General features: G+C 41.4%; 1 protein-coding gene across 9 annotated transcripts in view; it reads left to right on the top strand.

Annotated features, from left to right (window-relative positions):
- Positions 1-1,478: 1,478 nt before the first annotated feature.
- CELF1 (CUGBP Elav-like family member 1) overlaps positions 1,479-15,577 on the top strand; it is a 75,155-nt gene continuing 61,056 nt past the window's right edge. For 6 of the 9 annotated variants that reach the window (XM_047824138.1, XM_047824144.1, XM_047824139.1 and 3 more), the window contains exon 1: positions 1,479-1,631. Coding sequence is in view for 1 of the 9 variants with exons in the window: in XM_047824141.1 (XP_047680097.1) it covers positions 3,689-3,723 (35 nt within the window). In the remaining 8 variants the exon portion in view is untranslated. Of the gene's footprint in view, positions 1,632-3,648; positions 3,724-15,577 lie in introns of all 9 variants that reach the window. The other 3 variants (XM_047824142.1, XM_047824145.1, XM_047824141.1) reach the window with 2 other exon arrangements.

Genomic DNA, 15,577 nt, shown 5'->3' with positions numbered 1-15,577 from the left:
ACATATATGTAAGTCAAATTAAGAAAATCAATATTTATTAAGCACCATTATTCTAGGCCCTGAGGATATAAAACAGACAGTATCCCCATCTCTGTAGAATTCACCTTCTGGTTGGGGAAGACTACAAATAAAATAAGTAAAATATGAAGTATAAAATATACTATGTTAGTGATTAGTGCTTTGGATAAAGACAAAGCAGAAAAGGGGGATTGGAAGGATGGGTGTATGTGTGTGTATTTTATTTTTACTGCTTTCAGTGTGTGTGTGTGTGTGTGTGTGTGTGTGTGTAATTTTTTTTTTTTTTTAAGTGGGCCTCACGCCTAGTGTGGAGCCCAACACTGGGCTTGAACTCACAACCCTGAAATCAAGACCTGAGCTGACAGTTTAGCGACCAGCTTTGGCTCAGATCATGATCTCACAGTTTTGTGGGTTCCAACTGACAGTGCAGAGCCTGCTTGGGAGTCTCTTTCTCTCCCTCTCTCTGCCCTCCCTGACGCCTGCTTTCTCTCTCAAAATAAGTAAAATTAAAAAACTTAAAAAAAAAAAAGCTGAGATCAGGAGTTGAATGCTTAACGGACTGAGCCACCCAGGTGCCTCTGTATGTGTGTAATTTTTAAACCATTTAATTTAATTTTTAAAGTTTATTTATTTTGGGAGAGAGAGAGAGAGAGAGAGAGAGCGAGCGCCCATGAGCGGGGACAGAGAGAAGGAATCTTCAGCAGGCTCCAGGCTCAGCACTACCGGGCTCCATCTCATGACTGTGAGATCATGACCTGGGCCGAAATCAACCAGGGGACGCTTAGCTGACCTAGCCACCCAGGTGCCCCATGGGCAATCAGTCTCTTAATAAGGACCCTTATGAGCTTCCTGACACTGCAGGGATTTTTGCAAAGTCGTGCGGTCACACAACGGTTCATCCTGCTAGAAAGCACTCCTCGAACTCTGAAAGCTCGCAACACACTTACATTCCACACCTCAGCAAAGAAAGAAGGAGGCCTGGATCCTGTTGCTTGTCTGCTGGAGCAGAAGGACGGTGTGTTATGTGTCCAACGCTGGCCAAACACCATTCCATTCACTCATTCATTCATCACCTATTTTATTATGCGCATATTCAGTGCCAAGCTGAGGTCCTCGCCCACCAGGTCATCCAGAACTCCGGTGGGCATGGTGCGCAGAGCCGAGAACTTCAGATTCTCAGGCCAGGTCTTCCCACCCTTCCCTTCGGTAGGGCTCTGAGACAAAGAGAAGCGTCCCGGCAGATCGCCGGGCTGAGGGTTCCGCCCGCAGCCCGGGGGGCTTCGGCGCGCCTGCTTCTCCACTCCCCAGCCCGAGGGGGCGCTGCAGCGCCACTAGCTCTGCTAGCCCTTGCGCCGCGCTCCGCTCGGATCTGCTCTGCGGGCGGCACCGCGGTGGTACGTTCCCTCTCACTGCCCTCCCCCTCCTCCTCTGCCCTCCCCGCCGGTGGTAGGTGCCGGAAGTGCCGCCATTTTGGGGTGTTCTGCTCTGGCGGCAGCGGCAGCGGCGGCGGGACGCGGAGGCTCCCCTGGGACTCGGCCTCAGCAGCGAGGCGGCGGCGGCTGCGGAGGCGCAGGCAGCAGCTGAGGCAGCGGCGGGCTCAGGTGCAGCCGCTGGTGAGTGCGGCCGCCGCGGGTTAACGGGCCGCGAGTGGGAGGGAGGGAGGGAAAAGAGGCAGGAGGGAGGCGCCGCGGGGCGGGTCCGGTCCTGGCGGCCGCGGGTCACAGGGCCCTTCGGGCGCGGCCGCTCTGGTTCCCCGCGCCTCAGGGCAGGTCGGCGATTTCTTCCCGCGTGTCGGGGTCCTCCGCTCCCCGGGTCCGGCCGCGCTTGTCCGGCGCGTGTCCCCGCGCCAAGGGAGACCCGCCCTCCTCGTGGCCTTGTCTCGTCTCCCCCCGCGCCCTTTGCCTTCACCCTTCGGGCCCCGAGGGCTTCGTCCCCCGCCCAGGGATAGCTCCGTCCTCTTTTTTCCGGCCGCCGTGCCAGACCCAGGCTGTCTGCCCGGGACACCCCTTCCCTGCTCCTGTCGCCCCACGTGTTTTTGGTGCCCACCCCTGGAGAGGGCCAGGACCCCTGCCTTTGGGGAGGCAGCCTGTTCTCCTTAAGAGCTTCGAGAGCCCCCCGTTCCCCGCCCCAGATCCGCTAGGGCCTTGGCTCGCCCTCCCCCCACATCAGGTGCTCACCCAGTCGTGGCCTAGTAGCTGGGCTGGAATCTCGCACCCGGGAGCGCGGAGAGCACATTGAAGAGCTTTTTTCTCCGGGGAGCTGGCTTTGGATTTAGAGCCGGTGGTATCTTGGTCGCGATCTTCGGGGCAGGATGTTGTTTTAATTTTTAAGACTATATAGCACAGGCTCTAAGGAGCTTCTTGTTGTTCAGGTTCATCCTTATAGGTGAGGGGAAGGTGGTGAGATTTTGGTTGGAGCCTGTTTCAGCAAAATGGAATCTTTTTCTCTCCAGCAGAGTTTTAATGCTGTACTTTTATTACTCTCGAGTAAAAGGGCTGTGTAACAGTTCTAAATAGCGGCAGTGTTTTATAATGTCTGCAGTGTAAGAGGTTACATGCTCAGCGAATCCTTTACAGGAACTTCATCTTTTAAAGGTCTTTGAGCTTTGATTCTCTGTAGATTGGAGAGACTTTAAATATATTCTTTCACCTTTTCCACAAGTGTTGGGTCGGCTCTTTTCCTCAAGTGTGGCGTCTCTGAGAGTGCCCTGCAAGTTCAGTTTCTCCTTAACGTGCTTGGTGAGGAAGGAGGAGTCTCCACTTGGAAGCACCCAGGGTTCTTTCTCCTTTCATATTAATGAGTCTACTCGGAAAATCATGAAGTTACCATAGCATGCATAAAGTATTGCCAGAGCCCCCCACTCCCCATTCCAGTTTTTATATTCTCCTAGCTTTACTTACAGTATGTGGTGTCTGGTCGTGAAATAGCCAAGATTGAAGCATTGCTGTTAGTAAAGCAAAGCTGGAGCTTTCAGCTGTTGCTTTAACCAGGAAGTTTGTGGTTCCCCCAGTGGCTTATTTCCTCTTGACTGTCCACCACCTGTTTCCATGAAGAATGGCTCCTGGCCCAGAGCATAGGTCTCAACTTGTCTCCAATCATTCATTCTTGTCCATGGGGTGTTCTGGTTCAAAGATGGTATCTCGACTTAAAATCTATTAGCATGTGGGGTTGTTAGAGATAAAATATCTTTTCCAACTCTTTCGCTTTTCAGATGAGGAAACTGAGGCCACCAAAGGTTAAGTGACTTACTTGGCCAAAGTTACATAGTGAGTATTCTTAAAATAGTCTGAACATAGGTTAAAAGCAACAACAACAATATCATGAGCAATAATGCAAATTGCCCTTTAAGATGTGCCAGAATGGGAAGGCCCCTGAGCTGGAAGTTAGAAGGCCTGGGAAACCTTACTTTTGTTAGTTGCTAGCTTGTACAATCTTTAACAAGTCCCTTAACTGTCCTGAGCCTCAGTTTATTCTCATCTGCAAGAGGGAGAAAATAGTGTCTGTCTCCTAGGGTGCTAACTCAGCTTCGCTGCAGTAATGTGTGAAAGCGCCTGTGGTGTAAGAGACGGTGAGATTTTGAGCTAGAATGTTTATTTTTCTAAAGATTTCCACTTAATTTTTTTATTACAGAAGCTACAGATTCATTATAAAAAATACAGAAAAGCAAGAAATGAAGAAACTCACCCTTAGTCCCATCACTCAGAGGTGATTGTTAGTCCTTGGTCTTTATCTTATCTTTTTAATGTACTACAGAACTGTTTATTATTTTACCAGAATAAGTTTATCCTGCTCACAGTTTGGTGATGTGTTTTTAAGATTTAATAATATATGATAGTTATGGTTAATAAACACCTTTTAAATGGTGCTGTGTGAATTTAATAGCTCCAGCACATGTGAGGCCAGTGGATACCCAGCACAGGCACAGAAGAGTTGCTTTTTTAAACATATGCTGGGCTGGAAGAAGAGAAGAAAAGGAAGGGCAGAGACCTAACATCTATTGTATGGCTACTGTGTAAAATAAATAGTTGTTTTTTTTTTTTAAGTTTATTTATTTTGAGAGAGAGGTGTGCATGCATGAGCTGGGGAGGAGGAGAGAGAGAGAGAGACAGAGAGACAGAGAGACAGAGAGAGAGAGAGAGAGAGAGAGAGAGAGAGAGAGAGAGAGAGAATCTTAAGCAGGCTCTGTGCTGTCAGTGCTGAGCCCTGACACAGGGCGCCACCTCTGTCTCACCAATCGTGAGATCATGATCTGAGCTGAAATCAAGTTGGATGTTTAACCAAACTGAGCCACCCAGGCACCCACCCCCATTTATTTTTTTTTAAGTTTATTTATTTATTTGTTTTGAGAGAGAGTGAGACAAGGGCAGAGAGAGAATCCCAAGCACGTTCCGTCAGCACTGTCAGTGCAAAGGCCTGCACGAAGCTTGAACCCACAAACCATGAGATCATGGCCTGAGCTGGAGTTGGACACTTAACTGACTGAGCTATCCAGGTGCTCCCCAATTTTTTTTTTTTTTAAATAAAGATTTGTTCTCTGCTGCTAAATGTCAAGGCGAATCCTGAATTCTGTCCTCCTTTGTGTGACTATCACTGCAACTTCTTGAACTTCATTTTCCTGTGAGGCTGGACCTAATAAGGAAGATGGGGGAGGTTAGAAGGTGATGGTGGCGTGTGCCTTGTAAAGGGAGAGAAGACCTGTCACTTGGAGGCCCCATGGAACAAGTTGGAGGAAGTCAGAGCGTAGTCTGACTCTGCTGAAGGCTCAGGGTACTTCCAACAAATTGCTGTTTTTAAACCATGGAATGATAGGATTTGAGTGAGCTATTTCCTAAGCTTTTTCTTCTTTTTTCTTAATTTTTTTTTTTTAATGTTTATTCATTTTTGAGAGACAGAGCATGAGCGGGAAGGGTCAGAGAGAGAGAGAGAGACACACACACACACACACACACACACACAGAATCTGAAGCAGGCTCCAGGCTCTGAGCTGTCAGCACAGAGCCCGATGCGGGGCTTGAACTCATGAACTGCAAGATCATGACCTGAGCCGAAGTCAGACGCTCAACCAACTGAGCCACCCAGGCGCCCCATCAGCTTTTTCTTTTTAAACAGCTTTATTGAGATACAATTCACATACCATACAATTCAGTGGTTTCGGTCTATTACGTTATTTTTAAAAATTGTGGTGAGATACATATAACAAAAATTTGCCATTTTAATGTATTAGCATTTTTTTAATGTTAAAAAAAAACCCACATAAAATTTACCATTTTAACTATATTTGAATGTGTAGTTCTGTGGCATGAAGTGCATTCCTATTGATGGGAAATATATCTCCAGAACTTTTTCATCTTGGATATCTGAAACTTTATACTCATTAAAATCAACTCTCCTTTTCTTCCTCCCCTCAGCCTCTGGTAACCACCAATCTATTTTCTGCTTTTGGATACGTCATATAAGTGAAGTGTATTTTCTGCTTTTGGATACCTCATATAAGTGAAGTGACTGGCTTATTTCACTTACCATAATATCTTTAAGGTTCATCCATGTTGTAGCATGTGACAGGATTTCCTTCCTTTTAAATGCTAAGTAATACTGGGGCACCTGACTGGCTGGCTCATTTGGTGGAACATGTGACTCTTGATCTTGGTCATGGGTTTGAGCCCCATATTGGGTATAGAGATTACTTTGAAAAAAAGGCTGCTTAATACTCTATTTTATGTATATACCCCATTTTGTTTATTCATCTGTTGATGGACATGAGTTGTTTCCCACCTTTTGGCCATTGTAACTAGTGTTGCTATGAACATGGGTGTGCACATATCTCTTTGAGACCCTTCTTTAAATTCTTGTAATTACCAAGATAATAGCCAGAATTGGGACTGCTGGATCATATTGTGGTTCTATTTTCAATTTTTTGAGGAACTTCCATACTGTTTGCCATAGTGATTGTACTATTTTACAGTCCTACCAACAGTGCACAAGTGTTCTAGTATCTCCACATCCTTGCTAACATTTGTTGTTGTTTGTGTGTGTGTGTGTGTGTGTGTGTGTGTGTGTGTGTGTGTGTGTGTTTAAATAGTAGCCATCCTAATGGAGTGTAAGCTGATTTTTTTTTTTTAAATTGAAGTGTAGTTGATGTACAATATTATTTTAGTTTCCCATGTACAATATGGTGATTGGACATTTATATACATTATTTCATTGTGGTTTTGATTTGCATTTCTCTGATTAATGATGTTAATTGAACACCTTTTCATATGCTTGTTGGCCATTTGTATATCATCTTTGCAGAAATGTCTATCCAAGTCCTTTGCTCATGTTTTAAATCAGTTAACATGATTTTTTTTTGTTGAGCTGTTGTTGTTTGTATATTGTGAATATTGATCCTTTATCAGATAGATGATTTGCAAACACTTTTGCCCATGTCTTTTCACTGTTTTGTCTTTTGTCTGTTTTTGCTTTTGTTGCTTATGCTTTTGGTGTCTTATCCAAGAACACTGCCAAGTCTAATGCCATGAAGTTTTCCCCCTATTTTTTCTTCTAGGAGTTTTATAGGTTGTTACAGTTTTAGGTTGTTACAGTTTTAGGTTTTAGATTTAGGTCATTTTAACTTTTTTTTTATGAGTACAGTTTAGTGGCATTGAGTACATTCACAATGTTACTCAGTCATCACCACTATTTCTAAAATGTTTTCTTTATCCCAAATAAAAATTCCGTAACCATTAAGCAATAATTCCCCATTCCCTTTTCCTCCTAGCCACTTGGTAACCTCTAGTCTGCCTTCTGTCTCTATGAATTTGCCTATTTTAGGTACTTTGCATAACTGGAATCATAGAATATTTGCCCTTTAGTGTCTGGTTTATTTCAGTTACCATGATATTTTCAAGGTTCATCCATGTTGCAGCATGTATCAGGTTGTCATTCTTTTTTGTGGCTGAAGTCTTTCTTTTTTGAGGTCAGGGATGTTTTTTTCATCTTGATATTTCACCGTCTTTTGAAGCTCCATAAAGGCTATTGAATTGATTAGAATTCACTCTTCATGTGGGTTGCAGTCACAGGGGATGTCCACTGACAAGCACAAATTTCTTGAAAATTCAAACATATGATTGTGCGTAAAAGTGCATAATGGTAACCCAAACCATAGTAAATAGCATCATTTATAATTTCTTGTCTAATTATAATTTCTGATCTTTGAATGTACAGTGTTTTTGGAATATTCTGTTTTGTACAGAAAAAGTGTCACATGACGGGAACAAGAATAAAGAATAGGCAGATTTTTGCCTTTGCTTTATAAGTATGTAGTGATTTTGTTAGAGGTGTGGATTGATCTCCAGGTATTCTGTATTGTATAGAGAAGTTTTTTTTTTATAAGTATGGTATTTAATGGCCTAGTTAGAAAAAATAACACTTTTGGGGAAAGAGCATTTTGAAGTTAATCATAGACTTTCTGGTTTGTTTCGGTACGAACAAAGCTATTCAAGATATTCTCATGTATGAAAGGCTTTCTTTTCTCTTTTTTTTTTTAATTAAAAACAATTTTTTAAAATTTATTTTTGAGAGTGAGGGAGAGGGAGGGACAGAGAGAGGGAGAAACAGAATCTGAAGCAGGCTCCAGGCTCTGAACTGTCAGCACAGAGCCCTATACGGCGCTTGAACTCACAAACCATGAAATCATGACCTGAGCTGAAGTCGGATGGTTAACCGACTGAGCCACCAGATATCCCTAAAATAATTTAAGTTTATTTTGAAAGGAGGAGGAGGGGCAGAGAGAGAAGGAGAGAAAAAGAGAGAGGGAGAGAGAATGAATCTGAAGCATGTTTCATACTGTCAGCATGGAGTCCACCCAGCAAGGGGCTTGAACCCACAAACTGAGATCATGACCTCAGCTGAAACCAAGATTTGGATGCTCCACTGACTGAGACGTAGCCACCCAGGTGCCCCAAGGCTTTCTTCTTAAGATGAACTTGTACTTCTGTCTGTCTCTCTCTCCAAAAATAAATAAACGTTAAAAAATTTTTTTTAAAAAGGCGCCTGGTGGCTCAGTCGGTTAAGTGTCCGACTTTGGCTCAGGTCATGATCTCACGTTTCCTGGGTTCGAGCCCCGTGTGGGGCTCTGTGTGACAGCCCAGAGCATGGAACCTGCTTCAGATTCTGTGTCTCCCTCTCTTTCTGCCCCTTCCCCTGCTCACGCTCTTTCTCTCTCTCCAAACATAAGTAAACATTTAAAAAAAAAAAAAAGATGAACTTCTACTTGCTTTTTGTGGAGGTTTATAACTAATTTTGATCTGCTTGCCTACTTTTCTTCTCTTTGCTTTTTGGACCTAGCCTCCCACTGCATTTTTCTCCTCTCTGGTAATAACGGGGATTTAATATTAGTCCTTGAAGTATGGGATGAACTGGAAGTTTTTTTCAGTAAACTGTTCTCCTAAAGAGATATTATATGGTCCTTATAGTACTCAACACGTGGGACTTTAGTGTCAGGGAAGACATTCATACTTTTTCTTCAAGCAACATGAAACCATTCTTTTGTTAAAACTATCTCTTGATTCTTGGTTATTTTTAGTAAAAAAAAAAAAAAACTTTATATGAATGAAAGTTTAATAAATGGAGGTTTAAATGTTTCAGAAATATGCTTTGAACCAGAAATTAAATTCAATGTAGTGTTTCTGAATGGGACTTCTAACAGCCCAAGGTTGCTTGGTGTTAATATAGTCCTGCATTTACCTGCACATTCCTTCATAGAGGTGCTATGGCATGCTGAAATGGTCAAAGAGCAAGTAAAATAGAAACAAGAAATTTGTTAAAACCTGGAGAATTACTCTTCCCATAATTGAGAGTTGATTCTTTGATTTTCTGGTTTTTCAAATGAAAACTTGTGGCTTGAAAGAATGATGTGATTTGAATGGGATTTATAAGCATAGCCTGGGAGGGATAGGTGTGGCTGCTCCAGTCAATGAGTTTAAAAATTGGTACCATCACTGTGTCACCTTTAACATTTCTGGTCCTGTTTTCATTTATTTATTTAAAAAAATTTTTTTTAATATTTATTTTTGAGAGAGAGACAGAGTGCAAGTGGGGCAGGGGTAGAGAGGGAGGGAGACACAGAATTCAAAGCAGGCTCCAGGCTCTGAGCTATCATCACAGAGCTCAATGTGGGGCTCAAATTCATGGACCGCCAACATCATGACCTGAGCCGAAGTCAGACACTTGACCGACTGAACCACCCAGGTGCCCCCAAATTTATTTTTCATTAAAACATGTTTATTTTGAGAGGGAGTACATGTGTGTGTGTGGTGGGGGAGGGGCAGAGAGAGAGGGGAGAGAATCCCAAGCAAGCTCTGCACTGTCAGTGCAGAGTCTGACGTTGGGCTCTATCCCACAAACTGAGATCATGACCTCAGCCAAAATCAAGGGTCAGATGCGTAACCGACTAAGCCACCCAGTTGCCCCTGTTTTCCTGTCTTTAAAATGGAGACTGATACCACCTTGGAATGGTAATGTAAGAATTGAGGTTATTAATGCTAGGCATTGAGCAGTGCCTGGTAAAGTGTTGATAATGTTACTTCCTTTTTTCATCTGTAAAAATGGGCGTATACTTATCTTATGAGTTGGTAACCCAGTTTAGCCAAATCATCACAGTTAAAATGCCTGGCAGTGCCATACATAAACAAGCATTAAGTAAGTTCGTGTTCATTTTGTTTCTCCTTTTGCGTTTACTTGTTTCACATTTTCCTTTGTCTGTAGTGACTTAAGGGATAAGATTGTTTCCTTAAGTCCCAATTTGTGCATCTGAAATGTTTTGCTACACAAGGCATCCTTACCCTTAGAACTTTTTAGCTCATTGCTCCCTGTGGAATACTTGGGTAATGTGGTTTCCTAGATTCATCTTCACTGTCTGTATTTCATATGAGAGTCTGTTGAGAGGAGTCTTCTATGTTCATAGAAAACTGAAAAATACAAATGAGTTTATTACTGGATTTGTAATAGGATCACCTGGGTCTCTTTCTAATTAGGTAACTGGTTTTAGGTATGGAGGGAGAGAGAACAGGCTCTGATGCTTAGAGTTGTAATGTAGATGAAAGAGTTAATCATAATCAGGTTAGCTGTTTGCTTTGTGAACTGTGTTGTAGCAAGAATCCTTATCTGAGCTTTGTAATTTGCTAAAGACAGTTTTCTGTGAGGAGTTCTTTGTAATTGTAACTTTGTCCTTGTCGTGAAATTGGCTGTTAAAATGTCCTTAAATAGAGGTTTCCTTGTAGAATTAATCAGCAGAACTGTTCTATAGTTGTTTTTTTGTTTATTTTTTTAATGTTTATTTTTGAGAGAGAGAGTGCGAGCGAGGGGCAGAGAGAGAGGGGGACAAGAGAGTCTGAAGCAGGCTTCAGGCTCTGAGCTGTCAGCACAAAGCCTGATGCAGGGCTCAAACTCACAAATCACGAGATATGACCTGATCTGAAGTCGGATGCTTAACCCACTGAGCCACCCAGGCACCCCTCTATAGTTATTTTTTAATCTCTATGTTATGGAGGTAATGAGCATATATCTGTTTATTTAAATTTCTTCGAATTCCAGAACTGTAACATTTTTCAGGAATGTTTTATATCCGTCTTAAAATTCATATTGACTTAACATATTTTTTTCTGCTAAGGAACTCTTTAATTCTTCTAAAAATTTTATCTCATGGGCCAGAGGGATAAACATCAAAATTTAGGCATTGAGACATGGGTGTGTTTTTTTCCTTCATACTTACTGTCGTTTAAAACAAAAAATTTTAAAGTAAGATCTGTGCCTGATGTGGGGGCTTGAACTCCCAACCACAAGATCAAGAGTCACATGCTCCACCAACTGAGCCATCCAGGTGCCCGCGATTTTTTTTTAACATTTATTTTATTTTTATTTTTTTGGTTTTGAGAGACAGAGACAGAATGAGCAGGGGAAGAGTAGAGAGAGAGAGAGAGAGAGACAGAATCTGAAGCAGGCTCCAGGGTCTGACCTGTCAGCACGGAGCCTCATGCGGGGCTTGAACTCACAAACCAGAAGATCATGACCTCAGCCCAAGTCAGACACTTAACCGACTGAGCCACCCAAGCACCCCTGCCCCTGATTGTTTTTAAGATTTTTATACAGAGAACATGAGTTTTATAAATATGAAAAGTACTTAAAATTGGACTTTTTTTTTTCCCCCTGAAGGGATGAGAAAGCCTAGTTAGGGGAGACTGTGTGAGAGTACTATGTATTGGCATTTCAAGCATCTAAGATGTTAGAAAGCATTTTAGCTCTTAGAGCTTTGTGAAATTCTAACGTGACCCTCTATCAGCTGACCTTCTCCCCATTTCGCAGGAAGTAGACTCATTTTCAGAACCGCTTTTGGATTGTAACATTTTGATTTCTCTTTTTCTCCACTTAGAAAGTAATGGCAAGCAAGTATAAAGAAAAATGGTGAGTTCCAGTTTAGAGGCTGCAGTGAGGTCTGATGGATCGATGTCACTTAATTTTAATATGCCACTTTTGGGGTATGTTCATAGGTGCAGAGTGTGGCTTTAGAAGGAACTGTTAACTAACTTTCTGACCTCCACGGACTGCCAAGTGTTTAAACAGCTATGTTCAGCTTTGACAAAATGGAGTTGAATATCACTTTTTTTCTCTATGTTGAAACTCCACTGAAACTTTATTTTTGAGTTGGGAAATGTCTTTAGTTTGGGGATTATACAAAATGCAATTTTTTGGTTTCAAAGCTGTTTAATTTTATAGTGTCATACTTTTAATTTTGGAAGGTCAGTAGTTTCCATTTACATAACCTTGCTACTCTTCAGCAAAAGAATCATTAAATTAGAAACTGTCACCACTTTCTCATTGTTCTTTTACCTTTTTGTTTCCTGTGAGATTGAAGCAATCTCTTGCAGAGACTGGGAATGTGATATTTTGGTGATAATGTGGGGTAACTAAGAGTCTACAATGAGTAGACCCTTTTTTAACCCAAGATTATGTGGACATCTGTTAAGTTTTTGCTAGTTTCTGTTTTGCACAGATCATTTACTGCAGGCTTTTCCCAGTTTCTTTGTGCTTGTAGCTTTTGTGTGTGGAAAACATGCCTCTTTTCTGCTCTAATTCCCTCCCCCCCACCCCCCCACTACCATCACATGGCTTGGCTAATGTTTCTATCCTGCATGACTTTGTGTGATACTGCCCACTTTACCATACTAGATTGGGTGGGATAGTGCTAGTGAGAAACACCTGTGCTGTCCTTTTGGCTGCCTGCCTGATTCTGAATGCTGTTGTCTGAGCAAGAGTCTTAGGGGTCTGGGGAATGAAAGGAAGTCAGAGTGGTGGTGATGAGCAACTTGACATTGTGTAACTGACATTATCAGCTAGCTGGTTATTACCGCCTATTGAAGCAGTACTGTTTTGTGATCATATAGCCATTTTAAACCTTACAGCAGATTTTCAACAACGATGTTTCACTGGAAGCTGTCTATGTGGTAAAGGACTATTCCTTAGGTTTCTCTTTCTTAGAAGGCTAGGACGAGAGGAATGTGCATTGCATTTTTTTGTCTGTCAGCCCTTTCCTGCTCATGGTTCAATTTCTATTTGTCATTTAGTACATAGCTAACCTTTCTTATGAAGCCTTTACTGTTCATCCATTCCAATACTGTATTATAGGATATTATTTAGTGTTTTATTAGACGCATTTTCTCATTTCAGCAAGATTTTAAGCTTTTTTGAGCATGGAGACTGCCTTATGGCTGAGTGTATTATATAACTTAAAAAAAAAATTTTTTTTTTTCCTTTAAGCAAGCTCTAGGCCCCAAGGTGGAGCTTGAACTCACAACCCTAAGATCAAGAGTCGCATGCTGTATGGACTAAGCCAGCCAGGTGCCCCATGTATTCTATAACTTTTGAGGAGTCAGGCACACGGTCCCTATACTAATTATACTCTGTGACCTATCCCTTCTTGTAATAGCTTATTGGACCAGAGGTGGACACCTAACCCAAGCTGGGCAAATCAGTTTCTCCTAAGAATTTGAGATTGTAACTGAGATTTAAGTCTTTAGGGAACACACGTATCACCTGAATTCAGAGAACTTGAAACATATAAAATCACATTCACAGTCAAGTTTAGGCTCATGATACATCAGGAAGCTGTGAAGGCCAGTCTGTAGGGAGGGATAATTAAGTAGATTCATCCTGAAAGAAGTATAGGTGAGAAATGCATCTCTGAGGAGAGAGGCGGCCATCCACATGCAGAATAGAAACCTATGCATAAAGCTTTTCCAGGTGTGGCTCTGTTATACTTTCTGCCTTTGAGTTCTTTTAAATACTTCAGTATCCTTTCAGTTAATTCCGTTTTGTACTTAGGCTAGTTTGAAGGTTTCTCTTAATTACTGAAACCTTTGAGAAGAGTACAAGCTTTAATATTTCTTAAATATTTTTGAATTTTAGAAGTCAGGCCTAGGATCATGGATTTTTGGAAGATTGCGCCTTTCCCCACGCAGCAGGTAGCTCCTCCTTTAGGCTCCTTTGAGGTCTTGGCTCCTCTGTAGTATAGACATTCCTCTATGTTGTCACTTTTGGTGTGTAGAGAGTACTTCTCTCTGGTGCTTTGCCAAATTAAGATTGAGATTTTGTTTTTACATGTTTTTAATGATTATTTGTTTAGTTTATGTAACGTTTATTTGCTTAGATTATCCTTTGCAGCATATATGACTGATCATAACAAAATAATACTGTTATTTCAGATAGGAAACTTAATGGTGGGCCATCATTTTAGAAGAATTTTTTGTGAGGTGTATGGATTAAGTTCATTCTTTTCTAGTTAAGTAACACATTTGTTTTAGTTCTTGATTGTTTCCTCTTGAAGAAAAGTTGATGGACTTGAGTGGAATACAATAATGTGAGTTGAATGGCAGTTGAGACTTTAAACAAAGGGTAATGGTGAGTGGCTGTGTGCCCAGTTGATGGAGTCTGTCTGGTCTGGGCTCAGTTAGTAACTTCATGAATGATCTGTAATAGGAGCATCACAGTGGTGTTTTTCTCTTTGAGAAATGTTAATGAGGGAGAGAGGGGAGCTCTGAGAAAGATAGTTTAATGCTTCCAGTTTTTTTCTTCCTGTGATCATTTGATATTTAAGTTGAAAACCTTTTTTCTGGAAAAATGTAAAATTTCCCTGTAATAATAATGAGCAGGAATTAAAAAGAGACTAGACCCAGCTTTGAAATAGGGATTTTCATACAACCAGGAGGGAATGGATTTTCAGAGTAGGAAAAACTGGAAGACGTTATTTCCTATTGGAGGCTAGCCTGATTGTTGTGAATATGTACATAACCAGTGTTACACTTTCATGGAGTGCACATATGATATTGAGCTGAATGCTCTGCATATCGGAAGTCTTACTGTCCATAGTGCTCAGTAGTATTGGGTCCTTGCACAAAATAGAGACTTGATATTTTTAGAGTACTCCATGTCTGGTCAAATGGCACTTTAATTTTACGTTTTGAGATAGTTCAGGGCTGAGGAATAGGAAGAAAATCTTTTAAAACTGAAATTCTGAGAATTTCTTGTTTTTTCAAATCATTGTCTTTTGAAGATAATCAGTACTCAAAGGAGTTTTATGGGAAAAAAAAATTGTAAGCAGCCTTCCATTGAACGACATTAACTTGGGGATGCCTGAGTGGCTCTGTCAGTTGGGTGTCTGACTTGATTTTGGCTCAGGTCGTGATTCCACAGTTTCTGGGATCAAGCCCTGAGTCAGGCTCTATGCTGGTGGGGCGGAGCCTGCTTGGGATTCTCTTTCCCTCCCTTTCTCTACCCCTCCCGCATGCGTGCTCTCTTGCTCTTAAATAAACTTAAAAACAAAAAAGACATTAAGTTGGCTAAAATTTGTACTACAAAAGACTTTGTGTACCTCTGTGATCTTGAAACCTCATATTGTATATTGCCTGGACAAAATCAGAAGGCTCCTAGACAACCCTGATTCTGGCTCTGTTTTCTGTAGCTCCAGAGAATTAGAAAAAGAGAATCTGATACTGTTGGCAGCCTGTGCTCTCTTGCTTTTCTGGGCCAAGACATGCATTTAAAAATAAAATCAAGGAGATTGTAAACCAGTAGTAAAAATGAATAAAACACCCAGGAGTTTGCTTCCTCTCATGTCCTGTGGTCTGAGTCTTTTTTAAAGTCTTTAGGCTGGCATTAAACTCATGTGACAAAACTGTACTCTGGGCTTGTTCTTCTGTATTTCCCCTTTGAGATTTATGGGAAATAATGGAAAGACACCATGTTTATTATATATTTATTGTTTTTATCATGTTCTATTTCTGTTTTAATAGCCTCTTGATACATTTACAAGTGCAATAATAATAAAAAAAAAGCCTGCAAACTTCTTTACTGAAATCAAGTGCTATTTTTATTTATTAATGTTCATTTGTCTGGTATAACTTTGCTCTTGCCTCAGTAAGATCCAGACAAAGACTTCACTCTGTTCCAGGAAGCGTGCAATTTAGAAAAATGTTTTCTTTTGAATTCTGGCTGTTCCAGCTTCTCCTGTGAACAAACCAGATCCACA

The sequence above is a fragment of the Prionailurus viverrinus genome, chromosome D1, assembly GCF_022837055.1.
Source record: "Prionailurus viverrinus isolate Anna chromosome D1, UM_Priviv_1.0, whole genome shotgun sequence".
NCBI classification, from domain to species: Eukaryota; Metazoa; Chordata; class Mammalia; order Carnivora; family Felidae; genus Prionailurus; species Prionailurus viverrinus.
The sequence above is the reverse complement of the archived record's forward strand: the minus strand, read 5'-3'. Positions and strand labels throughout refer to the sequence as shown.